This window comes from Brachyistius frenatus, unplaced genomic scaffold (genome assembly GCF_029030835.1).
Source record: "Brachyistius frenatus isolate BFR_SWC_R1_liver_20210118 unplaced genomic scaffold, ASM2903083v1 Contig_294, whole genome shotgun sequence".
NCBI lineage: Eukaryota > Metazoa > Chordata > Actinopteri > Embiotocidae > Brachyistius > Brachyistius frenatus.
Window position 1 is genome coordinate 287,501 of NW_027210893.1, and position 18,907 is coordinate 306,407.

The 18,907-nt window shown below is 43.4% G+C and overlaps 2 protein-coding genes across 6 annotated transcripts in view; one reads left to right on the forward strand and one right to left on the reverse strand.

Moving 5' to 3' along the window:
• nlrx1 (NLR family member X1) overlaps positions 1–477 on the reverse strand; it is a 16,309-nt gene extending 15,832 nt beyond the window's left edge. For 2 of the 4 annotated variants that reach the window (XM_069722513.1, XM_069722510.1), the window contains exon 1: positions 345–477. The gene's annotated coding sequence lies outside the window, so the exon portion shown is untranslated. Of the gene's footprint in view, positions 1–336 lie in introns of all 4 variants that reach the window. The other 2 variants (XM_069722511.1, XM_069722512.1) reach the window with 2 other exon arrangements.
• Positions 478–1,753: 1,276 nt separating this feature from the next.
• Positions 1,754–18,557, forward strand: efhd1 (EF-hand domain family, member D1). 2 transcript variants are annotated; one of them, XR_011312068.1, is made up of 5 exons: positions 1,754–2,112; positions 10,163–10,310; positions 12,375–12,426; positions 12,839–12,973; positions 14,806–14,895. XR_011312068.1 is itself a non-coding variant. In XM_069722502.1 (4 exons), the coding sequence occupies exons 1-4, from the start codon at positions 1,829–1,831 to the stop codon at positions 14,938–14,940; spliced, it is 702 nt and encodes a 233-aa protein (XP_069578603.1). In that variant the 5' UTR covers positions 1,754–1,828; the 3' UTR covers positions 14,941–18,557. The 2 variants fall into 2 exon arrangements, 1 of the variants encoding a protein (XP_069578603.1); XM_069722502.1 differs by lacking the exon at positions 12,375–12,426 and having other exon boundaries at positions 14,806–18,557.
• Positions 18,558–18,907: the final 350 nt, after the last annotated feature.

Genomic DNA, 18,907 nt, shown 5'->3' on the forward strand with positions numbered 1-18,907 from the left:
TCTCCGGTTCTACTGGAAGCAGCTCTAAAGCGGCAGTAACGAGGCCCCTGTCTCTGTCTCTGTCCTCTGGTGACTGACAGAGTAACGAGCCCCCTGTCTCTGTCCCTGTCTCTGTCCTCTGGTGACTGACAGAGTAACGAGCCCCCTGTCTCTGTCTCTGTCCTCTGGTGACTGACAGAGTAACGAGCCCCCTGTCTCTGTCTCTGTCCTCTGGTGACTGACAGAGTAACGAGCCCCCTGTCTCTGTCTCTGTCTCTGTCCTCTGGTGACTGACAGTCTGGACGAACACTCATGCACACCGCTGATTAAACACCATGTCACGGAAAACAGACGCACTCACACACCGACGTTTGACCCTCCTCGTCCCTCGTCCCTCGTCCCCCGTCACGGTGTCCGGGGACACTGCCGTGACCTCCTCCACGGTAACTCTGTCTGTTGGCTGTCAACACCGATCCAACACTGCGCTTCATACATCCAACACGTGACCAGCGTCAAGGCGCCGAGTTCAACGTCCGGTGGGACTCTTTCACAATAAAAGAGTGATACGCGATGATCCAGAGCACTCGTTACGAACCGGTGTTTCAGATGAATCTCAGTCCGATCATGGCCTGAAGAACTACTGCTGATTATCATGGAGATTTTAAACTGGAGGACGTTTAACAGAAACTGTTTCATCAGAAGAATGTTCCAGTACTTTTTAGACAGTTCATTCTGCTGTGTTCAGATGTATTGTACTTATTGTACTTGAATTTGGATGTAAAATTTTAAATGGTTTTTTTTAATGCTATGCGCATCACAAACAATGCATGTTTCACTTTGCAATAAATATGAATTTGTAGAGCAAAGTGAACACTGGTGTTTTGTGACTTTAGAGAGGGATGCCCATTAGTTTAGATGGAGCCAGTTTGTCTGGTTAAATTCATACAATCACTTAAACCCCACGTGTCCCCAGAAGCTGCAGCTTGAATAGCACTTGTGGTTTAGTCAGGACCAGCTACTGCTTCTGAGGGTTAACATGAAACTGCTGCAAACCTGGTTTAACTGAGATTTAAATTAAATCAGGTGCACCGGATGTGTTATGAGACTAACTCCCACTAGTATCAGATTAACAGATGATAGATTATCAACCGCTGCATTGTAAACAAGATTTTATATTTTCATTGTAAAACAACATTGACGTGTCGTGAATTTTAGAACGTACATGTTTTATTTTGAAGGCTGTATGTCCAAAACGGAATTTGTAGTTTTAGTTTAGTGATACGGAATGCTGTGACATAATATCCGGTATTTCAGAATAAAAGCATGGCGACAACAAGCACTATAGGTAACTTGACGCGCTGTCAGGAAACAGTTACGATGTCACGTGAATCGATTGTTTTCTTTGTTAATGCTCGACTCAGGTACCGTGAAGTCGGTCCAAGACATGTCGGTGCAAGCTCTTCAACATCTTGACACACATCAGATCAAACAGGGACGCTTTAATTTACAGGATGTGAATCCAAACAATCCACACAGACACCGAAACATGATCAAAATCTAGCTGCTTCAGCGTTCAATCAATCAATCAATCAATCAATCAATCAATCAATCAATCAATCAATCAATCAATCAATCAATCAATCAATCATCGCATCACTGAAACGTAAATCACATCTGCAGAAGCAAACCAGGTTCGTGTTAAACAAGTAGAGACGGCTCTTATTGTGAAGTGCGGCCGGAAGCGCAGTTGTCCGTCGTGTCGGTCGGTGGAGATTGACTGCAGTGGTCCTCGAAGCTGTCAGTCTCCATTCTCTCCGGCAGCCTCCCGCAGCAGCGTCCTCTTCTCAGCATGGCATCCGACGAGCTGGCCAGAAAGCTGCAGTCGCGGCTCGCCGCCACGCAGGAGTCCTCCGGGTCTCCGGAGCCCGAACTCAGCCCGGTCCGACCCAAACCGCACGAGCTTGACGCCGCATGCGGCGACTCGACGTCCGAGCTGTCCGCCAAACTGACCCGCAGGATGGACATCAACGAGGGCAACGCGGCCCCTCGGGCGACCCGCGTCTTCAACCCGTACACGGAGTTCAAGGAGTTTTCCCGCAAGCAGATCAAAGACATGGAGGCGATGTTCAAACGGTAAGAACGGAACCGGTTCTTTTGTTCGAGCCGCGGTCCGTCGACGTGCAGCCGCGCAGATTGAATGAGCGCACAGGGCCGGAGCTCGTGATGAGATTAAGATGGTGTTGTTGACGTGAAGTGCAGGTGGAGGTGGCGGTCACCTGGCTGCTTCTCTACAGGCCCTGCGCTGCGTGCACCGGGGCCCTCCGCTGCGTGCACCGGGGCCCTCCGGGGCCCTCGGTCCATCCATCCGTGTCGTGTCGTGTCGTGTCGTGTCGTGAGCAGAGGGATGAAACAGGCCGCTGCTGTTGTCTGTGACGCCGAACATAAAAAAATACAACCAAATAAATGAACCTTGGATAATTTGGATCTGACCTTTGTTGACCGAAACAGTCCGTGCAGGGCGGTGACAGGTTAACTAGAAGGACGGTCTAACCAGTCCAAATTAAATATGAACACATTCATCCATAATAAAGTGTTTGTTTACTGCTCTTTTTATATGAACCTTTGTGTGTTGGACCTCGTTTACCTCATATTGCGTCAGATAAACAACATTTTTCAGTTCAGTGTGTCAAATGTTCCTGAAAATAGGCTTTAAAAATAAATATATGTTGTACTTCTTTTGATATTTTTTTGCTTGCTGTTACTTTCCAGTTCTCATGCTGGAAAATAACAAAATACAACCGAGTACCATGCCAAGAACAGATTTAGTACGTCCCAGTAGTTAGTATGTTGAAAGTACCAGGATGTTGTACTACATCTGCAGTCTGCAGGTCAGCATGATACTCTGGAAGTTCTGACCCACAATCCTCTGCAGAGAGACAGTTGGTGGCGCTGAAGCTCCGCCCACAAAAGGAAGAAGAAGAAGAAGAGACGTTAAAAGGAAGCTGCTCCTTCCAAATCACATCCTTTTTCTTTTTATTTGAAACTTTGCAAAGGATAAGACGAAGAGAGTCAAAGGTCAAGATGCATTTTTATGATGCAGTAGTATGTCCCAGTTGTACAGAAACTACATGTAAAAGTACATACTTTGTAAGTAGCTGCAGTAGTACTGAAAGTAAAAAGAAAGTGTGAGAGTCTGTATTCTTTTCCTCACGCTATCTTTGGCGCCCCCTGGGGGTCACGGACAGAATATTTAGAGGACTGCTTTTGTGTTACCTCCTTTCTTCCTCTGTTCACTCTGAGCTGTCTGTCTGTGTCTGTCTGTTTGTCTGTCTCTGTCTGTCTGTCTCTGTCGGTCTGTCTGTCTGTCTGTCTGTCTGTCTCTGTCTGTCTGTGTCTGTCTGTCTGTCTCTGTCTGTCTCTGTCTGTCTCTGTCTGTCTCTGTCGGTCTGTCTGTGTTTGTCGGTCTGTCTGTCTGTCTGTCGGTCTGTCTCCGTCTGTGTCTGTCTGTCTGTCTCTGTCTGTCTGTGTCTGTCTGTCTGTCTCTCTGTCAGTCTGTCTGTCTCTGTCGGTCTGTCTGTGTCTGTCGGTCTGTCTGTGTTTGTCGGTCTGTCTCTGTCTGTCTGTCTCTGTCGGTCTGTCTGTGTCTGTCTGTCGGTCTGTCTGTGTCTGTCTGTGGTCTCTGTCTGTCTGTCTGTCTGTCTGTCTCTGTCTGTCTGTCTGTCTCTGTCGGTCTGTCTGTGTCTGTCTGTCGGTCTGTCTGTGTCTGTCTGTGGTCTCTGTCTGTCTGTCTGTCTGTGTCTGTCTGTCTCTGTCTGTCTCTGTCTGTCTCTGTCGGTCTGTCTGTGTTTGTCGGTCTGTCTGTCTGTCTGTCGGTCTGTCTCCGTCTGTGTCTGTCTGTCTGTCTCTGTCTGTCTGTGTCTGTCTGTCTGTCTCTCTGTCGGTCTGTCTGTCTCTGTCGGTCTGTCTGTGTCTGTCGGTCTGTCTGTGTTTGTCGGTCTGTCTCTGTCTGTCTGTCTCTGTCGGTCTGTCTGTGTCTGTCTGTCGGTCTGTCTGTGTCTGTCTGTGGTCTCTGTCTGTCTGTCTGTCTGTCTGTCTCTGTCTGTCTGTCTGTCTCTGTCGGTCTGTCTGTGTCTGTCTGTCGGTCTGTCTGTGTCTGTCTGTGGTCTCTGTCTGTCTGTCTGTCTGTGTCTGTCTGTGGTCTCTGTCTGTCTGTCTGTCTGTACTCACTGCTCCTGGTGAACAGTCGTGGTTATGATATGAGACTTTTAGCGGTGCACAGTAGCAGCATGGACATGAACACGCAGCACCAGAACACGCAGCACCAGAACACGCAGCACCAGAACACGCAGCACCTTCAACAGAACATGTGAAGTCATTTCTGCTGGTTTCATACAGACATGATTGAGGTCAGCTCAGATGATCAGGTCGGTGATGACGTCACGGCTGACGGGCCGAGGTGTATTTCAGTTTTCTGGGTCATGTGACTTCTCTCCTCGGTGGAGATGAGCGCAGCGTAGAAACCTTCAGCTCCCTGTCGCTCTCCGACAAAACCCATTTCTGACTGAAACTCACCACCGACCTCATCTGTCTGGAACCCAGCAGCTCAGAGCAGCGGGGATCAGATGACCATATTATGGTCTGTTTATCACTCGTGCTGGTTCACATGTTTTTAGGTTTACGTCCAATGATGGATCACCGATCACACGTTCGCCAACCTCCAACATTACTTGATTGATGGATCAAAAAAATTCAGTTAACAACAAATTTGGTTTTAAATCTTCAACTCCAGATGCCTGAATACTCGTAATACTGGTAATGCTCGTAATACTTGTAATACTCGTAATACTTGCAGTGCTCGTAATACTTGTAATGCTCGTAATACTCGTAATACTGGTAATGCTCGTAATACTTGTAATGCTTGTAGTGCTCGTAATGCTTGTAGTGCTCGTAATACTTGTAGTGCTCGTAATACTTGTAATGCTCGTAATACTCGTAATACTGGTAATGCTCGTAATACTTGTAATGCTTGTAGTGCTCGTAATACTCGTAATACTGGTAATGCTCGTAATACTTGTAGTTCTCGTAATGCTCGTAATACTTGTAGTTCTCGCAATACTGGTAATGCTTGTAGTACTCGTAATGCTCGTAATACTTGTAGTGCTCGTAATACTCATAATACTCGTAATACTGGTAATGCTCATAATACTCGTAATACTTGTAGTTCTCGTAATACTTGTAATGCTCGTAATACTTGTAGTTCTCGCAATACTGGTAATGCTTGTAATACTCGTAGTACTCGTAATGCTCGTAATGCTCGTAATACTCGTCGTACTCTGCGTGTTGTCATGCATGTCACTGAATATATTTATGCACCCAAAATATGTGAAGGTTTGTCAGCATGGAGGTTGGAAGAGCGTCTCATGAAAGGCTTCTTCAGTCCGAACAGACTGCAGGAAGGTTTTTTTTCACCTTTTTAATAGCTGCAGAGTCGTTGGGAGTCCCTGAGGTCACCCGTGAGTCGTTGGGAGTCCCTGAGGTCACCCGTGAGTCGTTGGGAGTCCCTGAATATTGTCCAGAATAATAATTCACTCAGTAGCTGATCAGTGAATGCAGGGCTGTGATTGGCTGCAGATATCTGGGGCCCTCCAGATTCCTGACATTGGTCCTGGTCTAGCTGAGTTTGGGCTGACGGTGAGTCAGATGATAGTCGCTGCTGTTCTCTGAGACTGTTTGTGTGGTTCAGACTTCCCCAGGAGGAGAATGCTCAACTTGTTTGTCCTGCAGGAGATCCAGCCCACCCCCCCACCCCCTCAAATCTCTTTAGTCTCCCTTCTTTGGTTGTGCTGATCCCATTCACACACTCCACATTCCCAACAGGCATCCAGCGCTGCTGACCCACTTTTCCTCCTCACAGAGCTTCTAGCTTAAAGTCACATTTCAGTTTTCAACAATTCATCAAAAACTCTTAGATATTATCTAGATTTTTTTTTTCCCCACAGTAAAAGCTAGAATTTAGAGCAAGTTCTGGGTATTTTTACATATGCATATGTATCCTGACTTGTCTCTGAGGAATTGGAGCAGCTCTTGGGACCCTCTGGTGTTGTGTTCTCTGTCCTGAGCTGAGCTGAGTGGGTCTTAACAGGGGAGAAGGAGGAGAGTGGAGCAGAGAGAGTGAATTCACTCGTGCCAACAGCTCATGCATCTATAATTAACAAGGAAGCAGCAGAACAATGCAGCTCAGTCCTGACTGTTGCAGGCGATGTGGCATCACTTCCCTCTCAGATGAAGAACTAAACGTCTTGATTGATACGAGTTGTGGCTTTAAACAGCTTTAATATTCATCCGATATCTTTAATGCTGGTTTTATCCTGTGTAAATAAATGTTATATGAGGTCCTTCTTACAGCTGATTCACATTGTTTAGTCTCTCTATTCAACAGCTGATTAAACTGGGTTTAATCTGACCCCCCCTCTGGGAAATCACTGTCACAATAATGAGTGCAAAGCCACGATATCTCCTGATTATGTTCTAGGTGGCAATTTTGCAAAATGACTGCAGTCTCTCCTCATTAAAAGTGCAGAATAGAAACACAGAGTCTTTCTTCTGCTCGCCTTTCTTCTTTCACGTGTTTGGCAAACAGCTTCTGAGCCCGTTCTCGTCCCGAGGCTGTTGGTGTCGCAGAGATGTGCACGAGCTGCCCCGTGGCGTCGGCATCGAAGAAGGAGGTCATGTGACGGAGCAGTGACGAGTGTGTGTGTGTGTGTGTGTGTGTGTGTGTGTGTGTGTGTGTGTCGGTGTGTCTCGCTATGAACGAAGGTGAACAAAAACCACTGCACTGCTTTTTGGTTTTAACTCATCACCTGCTGAACCTCATGAATTCATTATTGATTCATTATAAATCATTAATTTAATCCTCGAGTTTGTCTTTAATCCAGCCATCAATAATCCAATGTTTCAATTCTGACAAGTGATGAGTTGTAATCTAAAAGCAGTCTCATGATTTTTGTTCACCCTCGTTCAGATCGAGACACACACACACACACACACACACAACAAGGTAAAAGGGCGTCACGGTGGTGCAGTGGTTAGCATTGTCGCCTCACAGCAAAAAAAAGGTTCTGGGTTCGAATCCGGTCCTGGGCCTTTCTGTGCGGAGTTTGCGTGCCCCTGTGCTTGCGTGGGTTCTCTCCAGGTTCTCCGGCTTCCTCCCATCATCCAAAAACATGCACCTCAGGTCAGGTTACCTGGCGCCGCGCTAGTGGCAGCCTGCTGCAGCATCTCCCCCCTGAGAGCCCCCCTGCTGTAGTGAAGAAATTTCCCCTCGGGGATTAATAGAGTACTATAAAATTTAAAAAAAATGTAATAAGGTTGGGTTTTTTTTCTCAAAAATGTTCTAGCTTCCAGGTTGATCCAGAAGTGTCTTCAGCTGCAATACCAGCGAGTGCCACTAGAGGTCGGCTCCAAAAAGCCTCCGGCTCCATAGACTCCCATTCAACTTCTCTCATCAAATCCAAAGTGAATCAAATGTGTCCATCAGTTATCTCGGTGTTGTTAGCTAAAGTCACTCCTTCTTATTAGTTTTCTGGAGGTCCATCTGAAAATAATCCCTCATTCATTGGAAAATAAATCAGTTCCTTTCTCATTTTCTTTTCCATTCCCACCCTGATCTTCCTTTTTCTGTTTGCTGTTCAGTCTGCTTTGTCATGTAACTTCTCCTTTTAGCCTTTCTGTGACACTTTGGACAAATAGTAGTTACTGGACGTAACTCCAGTTCTATGAGAACATGGGTAGTCCTCTAAGGGGCTGTGTTATTGGGTAATCCTCTCTAGGCTCCACCGCAGCACCGTGAGATGGATCTTCTGGACCTGGTCAGGAGGAAGCCAACCTTTTGTCAGAATTCAGTAGATGTGATGAAATCAATTCTGGTGTCCAGGACATGAGGGTGATTTTATTCAGATGTTTCAAAGTTAAGACATTTTTTTTCCTTCCAGCTGTTGCTGACGTGGGAGTTGTTGAATTGTTGGCTTCCTCTCTCTAATGCTGAAAGGCTTCTTTTTTTTTTGTGAGGAATTTAAGGACCTTGATAACTTGTGCTGTGATTTGGTACTATACCAGGAAATGAATGAGAATGATTACGAACAATATAACTGGGCAAGAAACCACGTTGATTTTACTGAGAGCAACTGATGCTTCATATTTATCTCAAATACAAGCTTTGTTGAAACATGTTTTCAGAGGGAAACTGTTGGTTTTGTCCTGCGTCATTTCCAGTCATGGACCTTATAACCAGCTCTACCTAATAATGAATGTGTGAAGCCTGTTCTACTGAAACTCCTTTTGAGAACAAACATGTCAGCATAAGAACAGGCGATGATGCCGAGGGTCAGCGGGGGCCTTCGCTCCATCGGGGTGGTGTTTGTCAGGTTTCTGACCTTTGGATGGAGGTTTGTCGGTGGTGATGTCATGCCTGGCTGATTGTTAAAGGACAGGGTGGAGGTCTTCACGGCTCTTTGAAAAGCCGAGATGAAACAATGCTTTGGTTTCTGGTCTGAACAGATTAGCCTCCCTCTCGTACTTAAGTATGTATTCACTCTCACTCACGCATGCAGCTGCTTAAAGCTTCTATAAATGCACTTCCTGTCAGGCGTGCTGTGACTAAGCCTCCATTGGCTGATAACAGCTGTCAGACTGGCTGCTGGAGTCTCTCAGACACGTCAGAGTGACGTCTTTCTTCCTATCTTGCCTTGAATTTTGAGCTCTAAATGCAGCCAGAGACAAAAGGTTTTGTAACATTCAGTTATAACCTGGAAAGTAGGAGAAGAAATGTGAGAATAAATGAATCAAATCACACAATCTGAGTAGTGTTTAAACCTGTGTGCTTTGTGCAAACTGACGGGATGATTTATTGGCTGTATTTAAGCAATTATTCAACAAGTTACCAGTAAATAAAACATGTCATCTAAATGTGTTCATATTGTGGAGCATTTTCACTCTAAAAGCTTTTATTACTGTGATCTCTGTTTCCATCAGATCTCTGGGTTGAACTACTGGTTGTGTCATTTTAATGTGTCTGCTGCACTGTTTGTTCACAGATGTATTTATTCCCTGCAAACAGTGTACAGGTTCTCTCTTAGAGAAGGTGTGTGAGTGTTGCACACTTCCTGGTGCTGCAATGACTGCGATAGATGTTGTACTGTTGTTCTTCCTTCAGGTTGAAGTGAATGTGTTGGCGCAGTGAAGGATCTTTACAACAGTTCAGATGAAACAAGGTTGATTGGAGACTTCCTGTCGATGTGACGCTTGTTGTTCTCTCAGACTGTAAATCTGATTTCTTTCCTTAAATATGAATTTTTGACTGTCCGCACTGTTATTTGCAAGTAAACAGGTCAGATTTGGTCTGTCCAGACATCACCAACTTATCTGCATAGGTTGCCGTGGTAACAGCGTACGCGCAGCTTCACTGGTGACGCAGCTTTCCAACACGGAAGTGTCAGCAGACAGTTTATTTGGGCTTGTTTCTGTGGACTGTTGTTGTCGTGGGGTCCTCTACACTCTCTGATAGCTGTTAGCATAGCAGAGATTCTGTCTCTGAAAATGACGTCATCACGTTTTGACAAGTGACGCAAGAAACCTGATCTGAGCCAGCGGAGAGCTGGACTGAGACGCATCTGTAGAAATCTGGAATGACATTTCAAACCACCTCCGAATGTGTTTTTCTGCTGTTCAGTCTTTCAAAAGTCAAACTAAATACAATCTGGATATGACAGAAATCAGATTTGGGCTGCTGTCTGTCCAGGATGTTCCCCGCCTCCCGATGTCTGCAGCCCTCATAGGATGAGCACTACAGCTGATGGACAGATGGACAGATGGGTTAAATGGCATCACTGTCGCTGACTGATGGAAAGCTGGTGTTAATAGTCCAGAATAGTGTTTCAGATGTCAGTCTGGTCATGTACTTTCCCAACTGTCTCATCTATAGAGAGAGGTGGTTCTTTTGGTCCTCTCAGTTTTGCTGCCGTTCCTGCTTCATAAGAAGAAAATATATTTTTAAGGCGGACGGAGAGCGAACTGTCAAGCACTGCTGCTTGTCTTCCAGTCCTTCTGTGATCCACTTCCTTCCTTCCTTTGAAAAACATTGTGAAACAAGTGTCAAACTGTTCTGTGCTGTTTGTTCCATTTGCAGCTATGACACTGGGAAAGATGGCTTCATCGACCTGATGGAGCTGAAGCTGATGATGGAGAAGCTGGGAGCTCCACAGACCCACCTGGGCCTGAAGAACATGATCAAAGAGGTGGATGAAGACTTCGATGGCAAACTGAGCTTCAGAGAGGTGAGAGGACGACCGGCAGCGACCTCAGTGTGTCTTCTTATTGTACGGTGTCTCTACCTGTAAACACTCAGCTGTACAAAGATAAACCCACGCCGTTAACCTTACTGAGCCCTGTGAGGGAAACGCACTGTTTATGATCATTAGAGCTCATTTTTAGATTTTTATGTGCCGAGTAAAGTTGAAATGTGAACGTGTGAAGGTTTAAAGCCCGGAAAACACGGCTGTTGATTTTAGAGAAGCCACTCATGCTTTTGTATATGTGGTGCTTCATCCAGAGAAAAGACCCGACGCCTATTTTTCATGTTTGCCGTGTGGATTCCAGCTAAAATATACAGGGAGAAGATCTGTGACCACATGTGCAGCATATAATCACAGCAGAAACCAGTGGAGGCTCTAATTACATCATGGTGATACTTTAACTCTCCTTATCTCTCCTCAGTGTCTCGATCTGAACGCGGGTAAACAAAAATCCCATGCCTGCTTTTTTTTGTTGTAGCCACAGACTGTTTATAAAAGTGTTCGTAGCTTCAAGTCTGTAAAATGGTTCCGATCCAGAAGTGTCTTCAGCTGCAATACCAGCGAGTGCCACTAGAGGTCGGCTCCAAAAAGCCTCCAGCTCCATAGACTCCCATTCAACTTCTCTCATCAAATCCAAAGTGAATAAAATGTGTCCATCAGTTCTCTCGGTGTTGTTAGCTAAAGTCACTCCTTCTTATTAGTTTTCTGGAGGTCCATCTGAAAATAATCCCTCATTCATTAGAAAAGAAGATTCAAGAAGACCTGTTTTTGGGGGCGTGTCTGTTTGATTGACAGGCCTGCGGTGCAGTCAGGTTACAGCTATCGGTGGGCGGGACGTAGTATCGTCAGGTTTCCAATCAGATCGGTCAGATCCACCGCTGGCTCCTCCCCCAGCTCGTCCAAATATGGTCACTTCCTGCTCCAAACCGCTCCGAACTAGCAAAGATGGTGACGGACAGAATCTGAACTGGAGGATTCATGACGTTCACAAACCAACGATGACATCACTGATGGATGATGACATCACTGATGGTTGATGGTTGGTTACAATTTGTCACTTGTTGGACCTTAAACATTAGACACATTAAATTAAATGGAAACTCAACGTCTCCATTTTAGGACTGGCAGCAACAGAGCTGCTGATGTTGACACGCATGTGCAACCGTGCAGCACAGACACGCCTCAGCCTGTTTGGCCTGAAGTTTACTCAGGGACCTACAGTATGTATGCATGATGAGGATATTTTGCAATCATAATTCAACGCAAGCAGCATGTTAGTGACCCTGTGTTTTACAGCAGGAAGGGAGGTTGAAGTACTGAGTGGGCTTTGATTGTTTTCCAAGGCTGGAAAAAAGTGGGAAACGGCACCTCTGTTTGTGTTTTCAGAACTTGTTGAAGACGTGCTGTCCAAGCATGTCGCAGATCAGATGTGTTTATAGTCAGTTTGAATGGTGGAGTGAAAGCTGGCCATCTCAGATCTGTCTCTCCGATCAGGGGCCTGATGTATGAAGCAGCGTGGACCCTCGTCCACACTGAGAGTGTATATACGCACAAAAACTGAAAATGTCGTACGCAAAAATAATTCTCAGATGTACAAAACCGTGCACGCGCACACCTGCTGTTGGTGAGACAGCGCTGCGGAAATATTGAGCAGAATTACTTTTGAAATTTAGATCTGTTTAGATCATTTACAGTTGAAAGATGCTTATGGAACAATCATGGATCTGTAGCACAAATTACACTGTTTTGAATGTTGATGACAAACTGGATCTATATAACATGCAATATGTAAAGAAATGAATCATGTGTAATGGATCTGGATCTTTGTGGCTCAGTAACTGTACAGCCCGTGACGGGCTTCAATATCTCCACGTAAACTGAGAAAACTGCAGTTTTCCTCTGCAGACATTTTAAACTAGCACAGTGAGTAAGGTGAGTTTCATGTGGAAGAAGAACCGGAGGGGAACAATACGGCGATGGAGAGATGGCCTGTCATCTGTATATTTCCTGTCTTCATTGGACATAATTATGTTTTTGTTTTTTTAGACTCTACATGTCCCAGAAACTGAGGTGGAAACTTTATTTTTGGAAATATTTGGTGAGTTTCAGTGCTTTGCAGGTTGAAATCGTTAAGTCATAATGCCAGACAAGAGTTTGCGGTCCGGTCCGCACGTTCTCACGTCACGTTTATTTTCATACTCCCAATGTGTGCGTGAAAACCTGCGTACGCAAAGTTTCAGTACGTATGTGTGTTGCATTGCAAAAGACGCAAGAAATCCGATCAGAGATTTGTGCACCTCGGAACATGTTGGCCTGCAGCTGATGCAAACCAGACAAATGGTGGGAAACTGTGCCCTGTTCATGGGCTGGCAGGGTTCGAGGGATTTTGTTGAAAGCAGAAGAGTAGATTTACTGTTTTTATATCGACACAGCGAGGAAACCAGTGGGTGATGATTTGAGAGATGCCATCTTTTTGACTGCACGTATTTGAACCATCTCTCTTCCTGTAGTTCCTGCTTATCTTCCGGAGAGCAGCAGCTGGAGAGCTGCAGGAGGAGAGTGGTCTGATGGCTCTGGCCAGACTGTCTGAGATCAACGTCTCCACTGAGGGAGTGATGGGAGCCAAGGACTTCTTTGAAGCCAAGGTATGATGACAGTTTGTGTTTTCTTCTAATTATTCTGACCTTTACATCTTTAGAATGACGATATTTAGTTTGCCATGTTTAACATTGTGACCTGCACTGGGGGTTAAAACATTGTAATATTTACCTTTCAGTGTTAGTCACCATTTCAGTCATGATAGCGTTTTTAAAACCAAGTTTCCAAAAAAGATGAGATAATGTGTAAATTGTAAGTAAAAACAGAATCATCATGTAAACCCATATTCAATTAAAAAAGAACCAAAGACAACATTTCTAATGCTGAACCTGAGAATTGTTTGTTTTGTGAAAAATATTTGTTTATTTTTAATTTGATGGTGGCAACATAACAAAAAGTTCGGACAGGGTCAACAAAAGACAAAAGATAGTGGTGTAACGCTAAAATAAACACCTGGTGCAACATCTGACAACTAATGAGGTTACCATGGCAACAGATCAGTCATGTGATTGGGTATAGAAGATGATTTCAGAGAGGCGGAGTCTTTCAGCAGTGAAGATGGGGAGAGGTTCACCACTCTGTGAAAGACTGTTTGGGAAAATAGTTCAACAATCTAAGAATAATGTTCCTCAACGTAAAACTACAAAGAATTAGTGGATTTCATCGTCTACGGTTCATAATATCATTAAAAGATTCAGAGAATCTGGAGAAATCTCTGAACACAAGGGACAAGGCTGGAAACCAATATTGGATGGTGGTGATCTTCGGGCCCTCAGGCAGCACTGCATTAAAAACACACTATTCTGGAGTGGAAATCACTGCATGGGCTCAGGAACACTTGTGAAAACCATCGTCTGTGAACACAGTCCATCGCTGCGTCCACAAATGCAGGTTAAAACTCTCCAAAGAAGAAACCAGATAGAAACATGATCCAGAAACACCACCGCCTTCTCTGGACCGAGATCATTGAAGATGGACTGAGGTGAAGTGGAAAACTGTCCTGAGGTCTGATGGATCACAATCTGAGATTCTGTTTGGAAATCATGGACGCTGCATCCTCCAGGTTAAAGAGGAGAGGGACCATCCAGCTTGTTGTCAGCTCAGTTCTAAAGCCAGCATCTGTGATGGTACAGGGATGCATTAGTGCACATGGCATGGGTAGCTTGAACATCTGGAAGGAAGCATTAATGCTGAATGATATATTCAGGTTTTGGAGCAACATATGCTGCCATCTAGACAACGTCTCTTTCAGGGAAGGTCTTGTTTATTTCAGCAGAACAACGTCCAACCACATTCTGCACGTATTCCAACAGCATGGTTCTCTAGTAGAAGAGTCCGCTGATAAACTGGCCTCCTGCAGTCCACATCTGTCAATCATTGAAAACATCTGGAGCATCAGGACATGAACAATACAACAAAGGAGACCCTGAACTGTTGAGCAGCTGGAATCCTCTATCAGGCCAGAATGGGACCACATTTCACTTTCTAAACTCCAGAAACTGGTCTCCTCAGTTCCCAAACATTTCCAGAGTGTTGTTAAAAGAAGAGTTGATGCAGCTCAGTGGTGAACATGATCCTGGAACAACTTTATAGAGACGTGTTGCTGACATCACATTCAAAATGAGCACTTTTTTTTTAGGACTTTTCTTCAGAATTTTTTTTAAAGAAAAAGGCTCAGTGTTCTTTTCCAACCACTTCTGTTTATCATTTCTATAACCAGAGCTGCTCCCTGACAAAATGATGTGTTTACATACTGTGTGTAGTTGAGAAAATATGTCACATGACATGACTGACTGTGAGGCAGCCATGTCGGGTCACTTGGGTTTTAAGGATGATTTGTGTTGACAGAAGGGGGCGCTGTCATTTCTTGTGTTTCCAGGTGCAGGCTCTTTCTCTGGGGAGCAAGTTTGAGGCGGAGATTCGAGAGGAAAAAGAAGAACGCAAAAGGCAGGAAGTGGAGAAAAAAGAACGACAAGCCGCTTTCAAGCAGCTCCAGTCGACCTTCTGCTCATGACCTCTCACAGAAGCAGACGATGACCTGACATGCACAAGTCAGTGTTAATGAGATTTTAGAAACAGCTTCGAACTCCACTCACACTTTACAAAGTGTCCCAATGAGGCACTTCATAACAAAAATAGAAAGATGCATTAAAGTAAACACTAAAGTACCTGAAAATACCTCATAACACATCACAGGCACGGTTCATTCATACCCGACTTTCTGCCATTGAAAACTAGAAGATAAAAACACGAAGATATTCAGTCATTTCTCCAAATTCATGAAAGTCTCCTAATCTCATAGTTTTAATGTGCGTTTCAGTGGATTTGTTCTCTCCTCTACATGAAGGGATTTTAAACATTTAGTTCAGTGAAGCCGTCTTCGTTCTGCTCTGTTGTTTGTGAGGATTTTTCATCTCACAGTTTGGTTGTGATTTACTTTGTGTTTAATCCGCACCTTGTTAACACTTTTACCGATAGATGTCATGAAGTAAACATCTATTTTACAACTTGTGATATAATAAAATAGTACAAGACTAGATCATATTAGGAATAATATTATGATATGTATAATAATAAGTAATAACATCACAGTGTGGAAACATTTGTTGGTCCTTATGCAGTTTTGACTCTGACTCCCAGTAAGCAGCTCATAATCTCATTCAAACATAATTCAATCTGTAAATCAAACAGTCTGGATAATAACATGAACTATTAAAGATGCACAACCTGTTTTTGTTCATGTGCAAAAATATCCCAAGGTCAAAGTTCAAAATCAGGGAGGTTATCTTTGAATGATTTGCTTCACACTTGAGGACATTTTTGAAACATTATATCTTCTTTGTGGATGTGAAATAAGAAGATTGATTTCAATCTCATGTTTGTGTTCAGCTGGAGTCAGAGTGAGGTTAGCCTAGCTTAGCATTGAGACGGGAAGCAACGGGAAACAGCTAGCGTCGCTAAAATCAAATCCTCAGAGTATCAGCAGGAAGGAGGCGTGCTGCCTGGAACACGTGTTACACGCTTTGTGGTCGGCATGAGCTCAGAGAAGGGACGGATACCGGAGGGAATAACTCAGTATATTGAACAAAGACATGAGATTTGATTCTCATGTTAGTATGGTGATTATATTTCCCAAAGCACACCTCCGATACTCTGCCCCATGTTGTTTCATGTTTAATATCAATATAAACGTGGATAACCTCACCCATAAATTCCAAAAACTGAATACCAGGCTTATCATTGAATACATAAATTCAGTCAGCTCAGATCTGTCTGTTTAGCTGACAACATTGTTGTAATAATATTCATGATTCCTAAAAACCAATTCTTCCCATGAGAAATGATTAATGTAACCATAGCAACCTATATTACAATAACATGTTTTCATTGTTACTCAGCGCCACATTTGGGTAGTTAGGCTGCTTTATTGATTAGTCATGGGAACTCATCCAGATGCACAAAATTACAGCAAAAAAAACCAGACAAATATTTTTGACAATCGTGAAAGGATTAGACTTCTACTCGAGTAAAATAACGACATCCCCCCGTCTGTGAAGGAGCTCAGGACTCACCGGAGGACAAACACTGGAACAATAATTTACCTGCAGCTTATAAACTGTGACTGTGTGACAGCTCACCTGTATGAAATGAAGAAGAGTTCACAGGGTCGTTTATTAGATCCTGATTAATCCTATCTGCATGGTGGGGAGCATTTCTTTTTTAGTGATGATGAAGGTACCCCTGTTGCGCCACCTACTGCAGTTTGGTGTGGCACAGTGGAAAGCAAAAAAATTCATAATTTCATCTCCTACAAAGATTATTCGAAAATGACCTCGAGATTTGCTGATCAGAAAAAAAAGAAATAATTGTATGATAGTGATATTTTAATTGAACTCATTTCTCTACACGTCATTAGTCTTGAAATCAGTCATTGAGCCTGTTTAAATGTAGAAATGTGTCCATGTGGTCACCTCACTGAACATGGAGGAGAGGAAGCAGACAGAAAATGACAGATTATTATATGGCCACCACTCCTGCAAATGTTATTAAGAAATCTTCGGTTGACAGACTGAAATTTGCTTAAATGCATTTTGACAAAAGTTGAAGGTTCATGTAGTCGCGTGTTTCGGCTCCAGACCCTCTGTGACCTCTCTGTGACCCTCGGTGACCGAGGTGTGACCCTCGGTGACCTCTCTGTGACTCTCGGTGACCTCTCTGTGACCCTCGGTGACCTTCTCAGGGTTGAGCAGGTATAAATAGTTGATAGAGGAAGTAAAAGGTTGAAGACTTCTTTAATGAACACTAAAGGTTAATTCCTCCATCCTATGTTGACTGAACACTGATGTACAGGTGGACTGATGACCTGCAGGTGAACCCCGAGTCAGCTGTATTAGGCATGACCTCACACATGGCTACAGATATTCAGTCTGCCTCCTGCAGTGGGACACATCTCCACACTGAGTTGATCAGGTGGTTCATTGCAGCGAGCGAAACGTCTTAGACCAGGAAAATATATTTAAAACAAGACATATCTGTGAGTGCATCGGAAATAAATTTGTAAAACTTATTTTTAATCTATGGATTTTTTGTTTACATGTATGTACAATGATAAATATTTTTGTGCAATTGAAAAATATTTTCGTGGAGAGTGTTATTAATATGTAAATTTAAAAATAGATTTGTAAATCCCTTCTGTGTATCATTGATAATGACACCGATCCGGTTCCGTAGTTAACCTTCAGAGAACTTTCCCCCTGGTTCTGGTATCTATGCTGAGCTGAACTAAACATCGATCTATTTATCTCAGTCAGAAAGCGTTTCCCCCCCAAAATACAGATCTGTGTCTGAAAACTGACTACAAGAATTCCTTTAGTGTGACTGTGGATCACAGACAGTCAGCAGTAGCTCTGGTTCTGCCAGAAGATGTAGTTCTCTTGTCTCAGTGACAAAACACCATGTTCACATTGTTTTCTCTTGTGTGGTATGTGATGTTACATTGGAAGGACTGTGTCACTAATATGCACCACGTCTGCAGTCCTTTAAAACACCTGTGAAGATGCATTTACACGTCTGTCCAGTATCCGATCACTGCCTACGTCAGAGGCGGCTTTATTGGTCATAATCAGATGTACTGAACTCATATTACAGAAGTTACAGTCAGGAAATAAATACAACAAAAGTATTGTTATTATATATTTGTATAATTGGAAAAGAAAAGACCTCATCAGTTACATATGTGGTTCATTTGGAGCTCCATCTGTCGGTTAAATTTCAGACTCTAAAATAGATTCACGATCCGAAGAAAGCTACGAATCTCTGACCTGAGCGGTGTTTCTTGTAAAGTGGGTCTTTATTTCTTCTGTATTAATGTACTTTATTTAACGTGTAGTGCTGTCGTTAAACCAACTACTGTTTTTATCACCTTCTTCGGTATTCATTGTGGAAATGGACAATGTATTTTTTTCATGGATAAAACTGTTTATATTGTTATGTTTTATTAGAGACTTATAAGTTGCCAAATATAAAGTCAGTGAAATATATTTTTGGGGCGCTTGTAAGAATGTGTTCTACTTCCTGTCGGAATGGAAACGTTCACCTTAATTGCAATAAAGAATAAATAAAGCTGAAAAATAGTGACTCCACCTTATTACTCATGAAGGAGGTTCGGTCATGTTATCTGGAAATCACATGTAGTTTACAGATCTTGATGTGATCTCTATGGTTCAGCCTATCAAAGCATGCACGTGTTAAGAGTCATTAGAAGATTGAACTGGATTTGAATCAGGCAGTTGGTGCACATCATCACGCAGGAGAGACTCTTAACTATATAATATAAAAGGCAACTTGAGTTAACTACAAATGAATTGCAATTAAATTCCACATAAATGAGTAACAAGTCATTAGCTTTCTCATCTACTTATCTGGGTTAGTGATCTATGAGCCGTGCAAGACCACAGAGCTAATTTGTTTACATATTTTTT

Excerpts from the sequence above, each read along its gene's own strand:
- efhd1 (XM_069722502.1), top strand. The coding sequence starts at position 1,829 with ATGGCATCCGACGAGCTGGCCAGAAAGCTGCAGTCGCGGCTCGCCGCC. Across the intron at positions 10,311-12,838 it reads GCAAACTGAGCTTCAGAGAG|TTCCTGCTTATCTTCCGGAG; the intron begins GTGAGAGGACGA and ends CTCTTCCTGTAG. Across the intron at positions 12,974-14,805 it reads AGGACTTCTTTGAAGCCAAG|GTGCAGGCTCTTTCTCTGGG; the intron begins GTATGATGACAG and ends TTGTGTTTCCAG.